This window comes from Prenolepis imparis, unplaced genomic scaffold (assembly GCF_030444845.1).
Source record: "Prenolepis imparis isolate NDT839.2.m4 unplaced genomic scaffold, iyPreImpa1.0 SCAF_12, whole genome shotgun sequence".
Taxonomy (NCBI): Eukaryota; Metazoa; Arthropoda; class Insecta; order Hymenoptera; family Formicidae; genus Prenolepis; species Prenolepis imparis.
Window position 1 is genome coordinate 86,440 of NW_028141170.1, and position 12,693 is coordinate 99,132.

Consider the following 12,693-nt stretch of genomic DNA (forward strand, 5'->3'; position numbering starts at 1 on the left):
TATAGCATTTATTGCAACATTATAGGAAATATTTGCACTTTATTTTCATCTTAATTTAATTGTATAATTTTCATCTTATTTTAATTTTTATTTTGATAATTATTTTACTACGTAACAAATCTTTAAATTTATTTTAACATTAAGTATATATTTATATTATATGTTTATTTAAATTGTATAATTATCTATTTGATATACTGCATTCTAAAATCTAAAACTCTACTATTTAGAAGAGACTAAAATCTATTGAAAGAGATCAGAATTCCATTTTTATCTTTTCTATTAATGTTGATATATAACTGCATCCATAAAATGACTTGCTATATAACTGCATCCATAAGATGACTTGCAATTTTACATATCCATCACATTGAATCGTGTCTGCATATACATACATATGTGTAAATGTGTATAAAATTAACTTAAATAGGTAATGTCGGACAATTATTTGCAACAATTTTATCGGCGATTTTTTAAACATTATCAGTTTCTCAAACCAAAACATTTACACTATTGCCGTCATCTCATTAGTAATGCAAATCATTTTTTAATAATACTTGCACATATTAATTATGCTTAATGAATAATAATTATTAGAATATTTTAAGAAAATATACTTGTATAATTTAATATAAGTTTATGTTATCTTAAGAATTATGAAGTGAATATATTTCAAAATAAACATAATTATGAAATAAATCTATTTAAAGACAAATACATTTGTTTTAAATATTTTTTTAAAGAGAACAAATTTAGCGATATTACATGTATTATACTAACATTTTGTCGATTATAATATGAACAACAAAAAAATTTATTAAATATATTAGAATTTTATTTGTCAAAAAAAATGTTCATAAATTTATAAAAAATTTATTTTATTTTAATAATAAATTGATTCTTTCTTGTTTTGAAATTAAAGCAATGATTTGCTAAAAAATAAATTTATCAAAGATAAATTATTTTATTTTATCATCAAATTTTAATGTTTTCTCGGCAGAATTTTTTATTTTGCCAACAGAATATTTTGTTGTCAAATATATTACTAATTAATTATAATAAAACTTAGTCTCGCTTTTATATCAAACATACAAATATAGATACAATATGCAAGATGATGATAATTTTTCATCAATATTTTTTTCTCTCTTTAACCATATTATTATTCTTTCTGTCATTTTCAAAATTTTGATATCGCGCTGTTTAGCTTCAGAATGCGGAAGCGCTTGATATCGCTATCTGCTCGTCTGTTTATCGAAAAACGATAAATTGCATGCATCATAGATTTAGATTTTTAGATGACATAAAAATATACAACATAAACGATAAACAGAGCGATAAGTAAAAACTAAGCGCATACTTGAAACCATTCGAATCATCTCCAAATCGTGCAAGTATTGTCTTTGCTAGCAGTAATTATACTACCTCCCGTATATGAAAATGCGCAAGCGAAGACATCATCGGTGTGTCCCTTTAATTGTTGAAAGCAAGAACCGTCATCTGCGGACCACAACCTGGCTGTTCTGTCCAAGGAGGCAGTTAAAAGTTGATGGCCGTTTGGACTGAAGCAAACTGTAAATATATTTGTGGGAATTTGAAGTACATTAGAAGAATATATGAATATAAAATAGTCGCGAGACATTTATATTTGCAATAAAAAATTTACCTTTTGAAACTTCTTCTCGGTGGCCTTTCATCAGTGTCAATTGTTGGAAATTGCTGCTTATATCCCAAATTCGCGCGGTAGTGTCGCTGCTAGCTGTTGCTAGTTTCTTGTCATTATTCTTGAAAGCGAGATCCAAGACTTCATCGTCATGTCCCAGCAAGGTAGCCAGGCAAGAGTTATTCATTCTCACATCCCATATTTTCGCGCTTTTATCCATCGAAGATGATGCAATTAACGAGCAATCGAAATTATAAAGGCAGTTGGACAATCCCGCACGATGTCCAATTAACGCACCCGTTCGTCTGATTGTCAGTTAGAAACATCTTTATTTTCGATCAAGTTTTATGGTTGACGTGTGAAATAAAAAAAAAACATTATTTCAAAAAAATACAATTCTATATGTAAATAGAGATAATATATAAGACTTATTGTATAATAACACTAATTAATATGAGTTTATATTAGGCAAAAAAATACAAGTAATATTACAATATTAAGAAAAAATGCAAGATTGATTCGGTAAAAATGTCAAGCAGTTATACTATAGTCTAATAATGACAATTATATTATTTTGTATAATAAATTTTATGCGAGTCACACAAGCATTGCGTTTAAAGCATAGTATTAAGATAAGATAATATAAGATAAGAGAAAGAGAACCCACGCAAAAATTCTTGTATCCCAGATGTTCACCGTCCCATCAAAAGAACCTGATATGATCTGATTTCCATCATCATTATAATGTAGTGCAATAACTTCTGCCGTATGACCTCTTAACGTGCCCAACTCTTGACCTGTCGAATCCAAATATGTTTGTGTTTCTCATATAAAAGAAGGATACCTATGCGATATATCGGTAGCATGATATATCGGTGCTTTATTTAAAAAAAAATACCTATCTCAGATAAACTTCACTTAATTAACGAATAATTAGATAGTAAAACCAAGATACCTGATTAGTTTAATTTGTTCATTTGAAAAAAAAACATGAAAATAGAGCTTAATAATTATTTCATGAATGAACCACTATAAAATTATTCCTAGAATCAATTGCAGTTAATATTTTATTAGTGTTCTAAACTATCCAAATTGCCTTTCAAAGACAATTAAAAATTCGAAAATTTTTCCCAATAATGTACATACAGTCGCTTTTAATTTTAGCTTGTTTAATTAAAATATTGGATTGCCATTGCGATAATAATCCAGTTAATCAGTTATAAGCGCGCCCGTGTGAGGATACGTTAACTGTTTCCGTCGTTGTTCTCACATCGAGAAATAGATTCGACACTAGGCTGTGCCGCGTTCAATCGATTGCAAGCCATACGTAATATCGGCGCGTGTTTATTATGTGAGATAACACTGCAATATTTTCGATACCAGTTTCTATATGGAATATTTTTGACGTCGCGTCGATAGAGCCAGTCGCGAGCTTGCATTGCGTCGGTGAGAATTTAGCTACCACCACCTCCGCATCGTGACCCCACATAGTCGCGAGGCAGTGACCTGTCCGCGAACACCAGACTTTTGCCGTTTTATCAAAGGATCCAGTCACAATTTTGTCTCTGAAACAGTAGCGATAATAGATTCAATTCAATTACTAAACGCGTAAAAAGATTCAACTATAAAGATTCAATTCAATAACTAAAGCGCGTAAAAAGAATAATTTATCCGCTATAAATTATACGAGTACCATCTTACTATCAACGCGGATCGATATTGTCACAAACTAACTTTGATTATCGTGATTGACTTACGAAGTTGGATTGTTGAAGGAGACGGCGTAGACCACGTTCTTATGGCCTTCGAGAGTAAAAAGCTCCGTTCCACTGTCAATGTCCCAAACTTTACAAGTTCGGTCATAGCTGCCTGTCAAGCATCTGTCGATCAAACGAATGTATCGATTACATATTTTCTTTCGATAAATTAGCAATTAGTTGATGCATTTATATTTATATACTCTTGCATATATATTTATTTATTCTTAATATCAAATCGCTCTTATATCTTCTTAGTGATTTTTAATCGATTGATCAAATATTATTATTATATGTATTGGCCAATATAAATATAATGAAAACCTCATCTATTTTGTAATTTTATAAATTTTATATATATATCTTATCATCATCAGTTAAGCAACAATTTTAATAGAGTACCTTTTACCTAGCTTATCGAATGCTATATTAGTGACTGGCAAAAGATGGGTCTGTAAGGTTTTGTATTTATAATAGCGTTTGGAATTTGTATCGCAAACTTTAGACTGTAGTTTCTGCAGAGTCTCGACTAACTGGTCCATTACACTTTCGGTTATTACAGGTTCAGCCGCTTTTATATTCTCCGCTAATGCTCTTATGTCCGTTCTGCGCAAAGTAAATCGTGTAATTTTCTCGCTTTACTCCAAAAACACACATCAAATATACATATAGGTATAATTCGATATTTAAATAAAAACAAAAGCGAAAATAAAGAACAATATAGTAATAGTAAATAAAATAATAGGAAATAAAATTCTCTAGTTTCTCTCTTTTCATCGTCTTTTACTCAAAAACTTTCGTAAATAATAGTGAAAGATTAATATTTTATTACTCGGCACACAAATCTAACAAATCGATCATTTTTGTTTTGATATCACCGCCTTGCGTATACTCCAATGCGAGACCTGAAACAAATTTGTATAATTAATGTTTATAAAATATTGAATTAATTCAATTTTAATAATAATATTTTAAAATACGATTTCTGTGTTTTGCTTTTTTAAAGTGTTAAATTAATATTATATATAATTCAGAAATTTTTATTAACTATCTAAACTCTAAACTATTAAAGAATAAAACATACGTACAATATTATTTTATGCATGAAGGAACAATAAGTGACACATTTATATGATCGGTTCTATTAAAATTTTGGTAATTATGAAGGAGAGGGGCTTCCTCACCGATTTGGCTGAAACTTTACAATTTTGTGTGTTTTGGTGCGCAAAACATGAATCTGTAAGTTAAAATTGTCGCTCTTAATTGGGAAAAAAGTTATCAAGTACTAAAGTTAACAGTTGCGTGTGGTTAGTATATCTGTCATACCGACATAATGTAGATGCACAGTTCAATATACCAATTATTCTCTGCTTTAAAAAAAAACTTAAATTATTATTATCTTTAATAAATATGCAGTTTTGTTGGACTGAATATGCCTACTAATATATTGAATTAAATGGTTAAAAAAATGGAAATAGAGTTTATGCTTTTTTAAAGCAGAGAATAACTCTGGTACATTGAAAAGTATTTAATAACTTTTTTCCTAATTGAGAGCGACAATTTTAACTTGTAGATTCGTGTTTTACGCACCAAAATACACAAAATTGCGAAGTTTCAACCAAATCCATGCGAAAGCCCCTCTCCTTCATAATTATCAAAATTTTTAATTTACGTTATAAATAAAATTGTTATACACTCAAGCGCATTAATATTATCTGTATTTTCGAAATAATAAATATATTTTAAGACACGTTATTTATTGATTCTGTTTATATTTTATGAAACGTGAAGCAGCTAAGCCATGCAATTAAGTATGTAAACAAAACATGTATATTTTTTGAATATTATAAATAAAAATTCGAACTTTGAATATAAACTAATCTCATTAACACACTCGACAATACGTCGTCTACTTACCTGGTGGAAAATAACGAAGCAAGAATTTTAGCAACCTCATGTGGAAATATTAATTAAAACGCGTTCACTGTTTCAAACAGGGTTGCGGATCACTACTATCTGATAAGGGATGAGGCACCCTCAATTATAAAATTCAATTATAAAATGTGATCACGCGTCAAAAATTACAAGCTATCACGAAAGCGCGTTTTCTCTGCATCAACTCTCCGGATCAGTCAGAGCTGTCAAAACCGCATTTCGTTCATGCGTGCATGCGTGCGTGCATGTCAGTCAAACACGTTGTCTTCTAAAAATGATCGTGCGTTGCTTAGCACCAGAGATTGCGCGGTTGTCAAGGTTTGTTTGATCAATTTCAAACACTATATTTACTAAAATCCATAGTAAATTATGTAATAAAAATAGGTCTAATAATTATTATGCCTTTGATTGTTAAGCTATGTATATGTTTCGATATACACTATACCCGTAAAATTTATATAATCACCTTATGTTATATTCATCTTACGTATATTATAGATTTTCTGTGCTTATAATGTATGTATACGTATATCGAAACATAACCAATATCTATTATAATTTTAAATAGAAAAATTAGTAATAAAAGTAATATATATGTTTTATTATTTTATATTTTACACACATACACACACACACACACACACACACACTTAAAATGATGCTTGGAATAATAATATTATTTTGAATAGATAATTTTGTAAAGGTCAAATTTAGAATTTTTTAAATATGAACTCATTTTTGTTGCCTTTGCATAAAATGTAAATTGCAATTAGTAGCTATATATTTTTTCTTAACACAATAACTATATGCTTTCTTTATACCAATTGATTTCTGTCATTATTTTGTGTATAAAAAATATATTGAGATAAGATTGTTGAAAAATGAATATAATAAAGATTATTGAAAAATGAAACATTTTACGAGATATTTCATTAGTTCATGTAAGATCATGTAAGATTATATATACAAACTCTAAAGTATAATATATCTCGTAATATTCACTTTTTAGCCATCCTACCCTTATAACTTCTTATACCGAATATTTCGAGGAATCGATTTATATAAAAAGATAGTGTTGTTCCATTTAAGAAAATATGTGTTGACTTCTAAATAACTTTGAAAAACGCCACCCAAAAACAATTCTAAATTACAATATTATGTCCCCCTTTAAACTTTACAACTTTTATATGTGAATTATTTTTCCCAAAAACATTTAAGATAATCGACTATATCACTTAAAATGAGAAACTACCCTATTGTACATGCAGGATGTTTACAAAATACTTGAATAAACTTCTAGGGCATATTTCTCATGTCAAAATAAAGAAAATAGTTTATATATAAATATACTCATGATTAAAAATATGAATAGTTCCAAAGTTACAGTAAAACAAAGTTTATGTTAACATTATTATTAAATAATCAAGTAAGCACTTAACTCAAAAGAAATACACAAAATGGCCGCCATTTGTGTAAAAATACCAGCCAAATTTGTATCTATGGGGACATTTTTAAAACGTCTAGTATATATTATTTACAATCTATTGATAACGAAAAATGCTACGTCAATGCTTTCGTGACATGAAATGGTCTGGGAACCTTTATTATATTGAAATGGTTTGATAATCTTTGCTCCGGTTTTGTCTTTAGTCAAATGGCGGCAATTTTAAGCATTCTTTAGTTAAGAGTATTTATGATTATTTAATAATAATATTAACATAAACTTTATTTTACTATAACTTCGTAACCGCATTCATTTTTTACTATATAGATATAGATATATGTAAACTTTTTTCTTTATTTTGACGTGAAGAATATCGTTTTAGTTTTTTTAAGTATTTCGTAAACACCCTGTATATTATACATATATATTATTAATTAATTCTGTCAAATTAGAAATTGCTACTTTTGCATTACTGTTAACAGTTTATAATATATTGCTGCAATCCAATTTATGTATATGTTCTGCCCAGTTTTACATATAGCTGCCCTTGCATCTTTTAGCTGTTAGAGCGGTTTAGTATAATATACATATTCATATATATATATATATATTTTTTTTTTTTTTTATAGTACGGATGTACTTCTATAACATAAATACTGAAATTTGTTTCTCAATATTGGTATGTAACTCTGAAGCCAGAACTTCGTGCGAGGTCTTCAAAATCAATTCGAAATTTGTTCGTCACTCTTGGCAGAACCTTATATTTATTATATTCTAGATTTAGATCCCTTATTGGAATTCAAACTGCATATTAAACATTTGCAATCTTTCGCTTTTATGGAAAGCAATAAATTGATTGGCTATCGTGTCACTTTTTATCGTGCTTATATGCGATATAAATTGCACGTATATGTATAGAATAGGTACTTCTAAACACTTTTGATCTTATGAATCGTTCTTTGTAGGTTTTATATGCGTTTGTGGAGGAGATTTAAATACGAGATAGTTATGAGATGTACTTTAGAATGTACTTATATAATATTCGAATAAACGTGATATTGATAAGTTTAGTATATTTTGAGAATACATGAGAAATATCAAGTACTAATAAGTTTTTGTGCAACAAATTTTTGTAGACAAATATATTAAAACAATATCTTTTTATAATTTTTTGTATAATTTTGTAAACATGCGCCTTTTTTTATCTATTTTTAAAAAATAATTTGTTAACAAGAAATTATGTACATCTTTTTGTTAAAAGAAATACATTTATTTTGTCACATGTACAAAACAGTATAAAAATTTTTTTTTTTAATTAAATATAAATTTTTAATAATTAAATTCTGAAATTATATAACACTTTTTGGATATCATACAAAATGTGGTATATTCAAATATTTAATCGCTTAAATTATTTCTCCAATATTTTAAAGAAATATTCAACCTGAAAAAAATCGAATATGTATAAATTATACAAGATATGTGGCAAAAATGATTAAAGCTTTAAATACCTCTAATACACCGTCTTCCGGCAAGTCAGAACAATGTATAGCGTTTTGTACTTTTGTTTTCCCATATTTGGCTCTAAGCGTATTCGGTTTGATTTGTCGTGCAATGTCCTATCGAATATTTATAATATTGAGCAAAGTAATTAAGCAATAATAAGCAAAATAATAACATACCGGATCCATTGGACCACAGAAATTCCTAAAATCAGCAACAATGTTGAAATCCTCATTTTTATGTGTGGGTGTGTGACTTACTTCTATAACAATACATGGACCAGACTGTAATTCAACTACCATTGCCTATAAAAATATTTATGAATGCTTTCTTTTTCAGAAATTATTTGTATAATGTAAATGTAAAATGCATGCGAAAACATACAGCATACTCGGAAAGCACGCCTTTATAAATTTCTAGAAATTCTTCAGAATTAATTAGATTAATATGAAATTGTTGTACTGCAGTAATGATATAGCCTGCTTTTTGAATATCATCAATAATGGGACCTATATAAGATTAATTTATAAAAATATGTATCATGTCAAATATAGTGTGCTACAAAGATTAACATGAGAATTTCATTACTTAGATCTTAGATCCATTACTTATATAGATTTCATTCCATTACTTTTACATTACTACACAATGATATATGTATATTGATAAAACATTCAATTTACCAACAAGCTTTGCTTGTACAGCATGTGGCTTGATAATACAACAGGTACAATTTTGAAGAACTGTACAAGTTTTTGGTCCTTTATTTTTATTTTTTAAATCGGGAAAGAAGTATTGCAATTCCTAAAAATATTATACCAGATACCAAATCACAAATCAAAATATACATTCTTGGGTTATAAACTGTATATTAAAATTCATACTTGCATTGCCATTTCAATGTTCTTAGATCCATACATAGAATTATATATTTCATTTTTTCCACAAGTTCTTAATAAAGATGTCGTTGTTGAATAAGCATTACAATTTTCTGAGCCTACTAATTCTTGCCATTTCGCTATACTATTTTCTCCTAATAGCTCCAAACCAACAACAGGGCCAGAGGTAAGATAATTTATCACAGACCTAAATAAATTTGTCATTATAGTGTATATATGTATACAGGGCGGGCCAAAAGTCTAGATACAATCGAATATCTCGTAAGCAATTTTAGAAAGAAATGTTTCAAATAAAAATTGTAGGGTTTAAAAATATATCTATTTACAGATCTTGTCACTTTGACCTTGGGTGGCGTTGCCAAAGTCAGGGCAAGATCATCTTGAATTTCTGTTGAATATGTTGAAAACGAAAAGATAGTTGTTTTAAAAAAATATGTAACTGTTAGTTGCAAATTACATATTTTTCTTAAAAACAACTATCTGTCTTCTTTACATCTATCGATTTCTCTCATTATTTTGAACATAAAAGTATTAAGATAGAATTAGAAAATGAATATTAGAAAATGAATATTTTACGAGATATTTCATGAGATATTTCACGAGAGATTTATATAAAATTATGTCAAATTAAAATATAAAATATCTAATAAACTATTCACTTTTTGACCATCCTACTCTTATAACATTTTATACAGAATATTGCGAGAAATCGATTTATATAAAAAATTATAGTTGTTCCATTTAAAACATTCAAGATGATCTTGCCCTGACTTTGGCAACGCCACCCAAGGTCAAAGTGACAAGATCTGTGAATAGATATATTTTTAAACCCTACACTTTTTATTTGAAACATTTCTTTCTAAAATGCATTGTTTACGAGATATTCGACTGTACACCCCTATTTATTTAGTTTCTAGTTGGATTATATATTTCAACTTACATCTTATCAGTTGCATCTTTTATAAAATTACAATCTGTAACTTCAGTTGCAGTTAATAGCATCATTTTCATATTTGTAATTTGAAAATCGTGATTTGTAATATCTTTTATTACTTCACCCATTTTATCAATAATATCTGGTTTCAAAAGTACAAAAAGTCTAGAAAAATAAAATTATCTTCATGCAACAAAAAATTTATATGATAAACCATAAAATTATAAAAAATAAAAAATAAATCCTTTACATTACTTTTGTAGTTGCATTTCTAATTTGATTTTAGTATAACTATCCGCATAATCCATAATTTTTATACATCTTGAAAATATTGTTACTACAGCTCCAATATAAAAATCTTTAGCTTTAATGCCTTCACATTTTGTCCTTTTTAAGAAGATTTTCCTTGTTTTTAAGTCAAACTATAAAATATATGGATTATATAAATAACTTTTTTTCTGCAAATTAATTTGTATTAATTTGATACATACCAATTCAATAGTGTTATTAGACGGATAATAATATAGATAAAATTTTTTCAATATGCAAGCAACTTTGTCATACCATTCAGCTTCAAATACATATCTGTTGCTGTAATCTGTAGACATCTTGAAACAACTTCTGTATACTATAATGATATATTGTTATTAATAACATGTCAAAAATCTTAAAAGCATTTCATAGAAATCACAAATAGATTATAACTTACATTATATACTTACTATACTTATACTTGTAATAATATGAATAATCTTGATTGGGACAATAAAATTTTATTTATTTCATACATATATAATGATATTATGTTCAAAAGAATGTCTGAAACAATAGAAAGATAAAGAAACCGTATAATATAATGAAATGACAGACCATGGAGTTAGGAATAAATATCTGGACGGAGCCTTATTTGCCAAGGGGGTTCAAGCCTAAGAAATGAGGAGAATGAAAGCTAGTACCACGGATATCAACGCAACCATACGATGGCGGTCGATAAAGCGGTTAATGCCACGGTGCATGGCTAGTTTCACGAGAAAGCATGTCTTGAGGAACGGAAAATCGTTAAAATGACGCCGCATTCCATGAAATTAGAAGAGTCAACCTCAAAGAATAAAGAGTAAAGAAAGGAGCATTTGCCCGAAAAAGTGGAGCCAGAACCGTACAAACTATGACATCATAATTATTTGTGTGTTGCACTCGCTTCACGCACTATTTTACACACCATTAACATATTCTTATATTCATGAAATGACGTGAGTCCGCTATCACGAACAAAGTATGACGTAGTTGGTATCACCCCCCACTCTCAAAAATTCAGCAAATGCTATTTCCTTTATTCTTTATTCTATGGTCAACATATATTGATGTGAACAAGATGGCTGCCACGGGTTTTCTCCTCACCCCTCAGGCTTCAAACCCCTCGTCTAAAAGGGGTACCTTACACTTTGTCCAGATATTTCCCATGTCCATGCGTTTGATTGACCAATCAGGACAAAGGAAATTTTTGATGGTTTTTTTTACTAGTTGCTAGCGTATTAGCATTTGCTATAGTAATTAGTGATAAAAGAAGCATCATAAACTAAGAGCTTTACGATTACAATTAAATAAACGGTTACGATTAAAGAAAAATTCAAGAAAATATACATAAATATATTAAATATAAATTGTTAATAACATATCCCGGCAAAAAATTTTTTATACAAAATTATACATATATAAAATATGTCCATATACTAATAATTAGTTATATTTATATACATATATATAATGAGATATAATTATATATATATTTTTGAAGTATATTTTAAATTTGCAATTATTTAACTATGGACTTCTCATGATTGATCTTATGACAAATTTGTCAATCTATTCATCAGTTGACTTAAAAAGAGTTAGTAATATGTTTTATGTATGTCGCTATACATGTGGCTATACTATATCTATCTCCAATTTCAAAGAACTATAAGATTTACCGCAGATAATAACGGCATATTGATGTGTGTCAAGGATTTAGATGATAGTTTATTGAGATTCGTATTCGCATCGTATATTAAGTCAAACAAAAAATAAAAGAGAAAGGAAAAGACCTAGAATGATCCATGCGATATGTTTATTGTTATATATAATAATATGTTTATTGTTATATGTTTCTCAGAAGAAAGGATTATACATTCATCAGATTTCATCAGATTAATTTAAAATAACGCTCAATATGTATTAAAATGTTAAAACAATTTATCATAAAGCGAGCAAGTTTATTTTAAAAATTATATATAATATAAAATCAAATTTATTACATATGATACTATAACCTTAAAAACAATATACGATGAAAAAGCAAAATAATGATTGTACAACTGCCGAAAGATTATAATATATAATTACTATACATGTATACATAACGTGTATGTATACATACATCTGTATGGCTATAAATCATTGTAATATAAATAATAAAAGATAAATTATACACACATAAATCTGTTAACAATTTGCACAGTTGTATTTCATATTATAGTATTTTAAAGTTAAATTATTATTATATTTTATTATATATTATT

At 27.9% G+C, this 12,693-nt stretch overlaps 2 protein-coding genes across 5 annotated transcripts; both read right to left on the reverse strand.

Moving 5' to 3' along the window:
• Positions 1–998: 998 nt before the first annotated feature.
• LOC145943590 (uncharacterized) lies at positions 999–5,677 on the reverse strand. Its single transcript, XM_083051206.1, has 8 exons — positions 5,338–5,677; positions 4,253–4,325; positions 3,823–4,026; positions 3,421–3,543; positions 3,044–3,228; positions 2,331–2,460; positions 1,667–1,968; positions 999–1,572 (listed from the first exon to the last, which is right to left on the reverse strand). Exons 1-8 carry the CDS (start codon positions 5,375–5,377, stop codon positions 1,376–1,378), a joined length of 1,254 nt encoding a protein of 417 aa, XP_082907332.1. The 5' UTR covers positions 5,378–5,677; the 3' UTR covers positions 999–1,375.
• Positions 5,678–8,086: 2,409 nt separating this feature from the next.
• Nmdyn-d7 (nucleoside diphosphate kinase homolog 7) lies at positions 8,087–11,442 on the reverse strand. 4 transcript variants are annotated; one of them, XM_083051754.1, is made up of 11 exons: positions 11,092–11,440; positions 10,858–10,954; positions 10,627–10,763; positions 10,391–10,557; positions 10,142–10,300; positions 9,187–9,388; positions 8,986–9,106; positions 8,687–8,811; positions 8,482–8,607; positions 8,311–8,418; positions 8,090–8,243 (listed from the first exon to the last, which is right to left on the reverse strand). In XM_083051754.1, exons 3-11 carry the CDS (start codon positions 10,741–10,743, stop codon positions 8,211–8,213), a joined length of 1,158 nt encoding a protein of 385 aa, XP_082907880.1. In that variant the 5' UTR covers positions 10,744–10,763; positions 10,858–10,954; positions 11,092–11,440; the 3' UTR covers positions 8,090–8,210. The 4 variants fall into 4 exon arrangements, with proteins under 4 accessions (XP_082907882.1, XP_082907880.1, XP_082907881.1 ...); XM_083051755.1 differs by having other exon boundaries at positions 11,355–11,432; XM_083051753.1 differs by having other exon boundaries at positions 10,845–11,440.
• Between the last annotated feature and the right edge of the window lie 1,251 nt (positions 11,443–12,693).

Excerpts from the sequence above, each read along its gene's own strand:
- Nmdyn-d7 (XM_083051754.1), bottom strand. The coding sequence starts at position 10,743 with ATGTCTACAGATTACAGCAACAGATATGTATTTGAAGCTGAATGGTAT. Across the intron at positions 9,389-10,141 it reads AAAGATGCAACTGATAAGAT|GTCTGTGATAAATTATCTTA; the intron begins GTAAGTTGAAAT and ends AAATTTATTTAG. Across the intron at positions 8,419-8,481 it reads TCTGTGGTCCAATGGATCCG|GACATTGCACGACAAATCAA; the intron begins GTATGTTATTAT and ends AATATTCGATAG.
- LOC145943590 (XM_083051206.1), bottom strand. The coding sequence starts at position 5,377 with ATGAGGTTGCTAAAATTCTTGCTTCGTTATTTTCCACCAG. Across the intron at positions 4,326-5,337 it reads GCTTCGTTATTTTCCACCAG|GTCTCGCATTGGAGTATACG; the intron begins GTAAGTAGACGA and ends AATTTGTTTCAG. Across the intron at positions 4,027-4,252 it reads TTGTTAGATTTGTGTGCCGA|AACGGACATAAGAGCATTAG; the intron begins GTAATAAAATAT and ends TACTTTGCGCAG.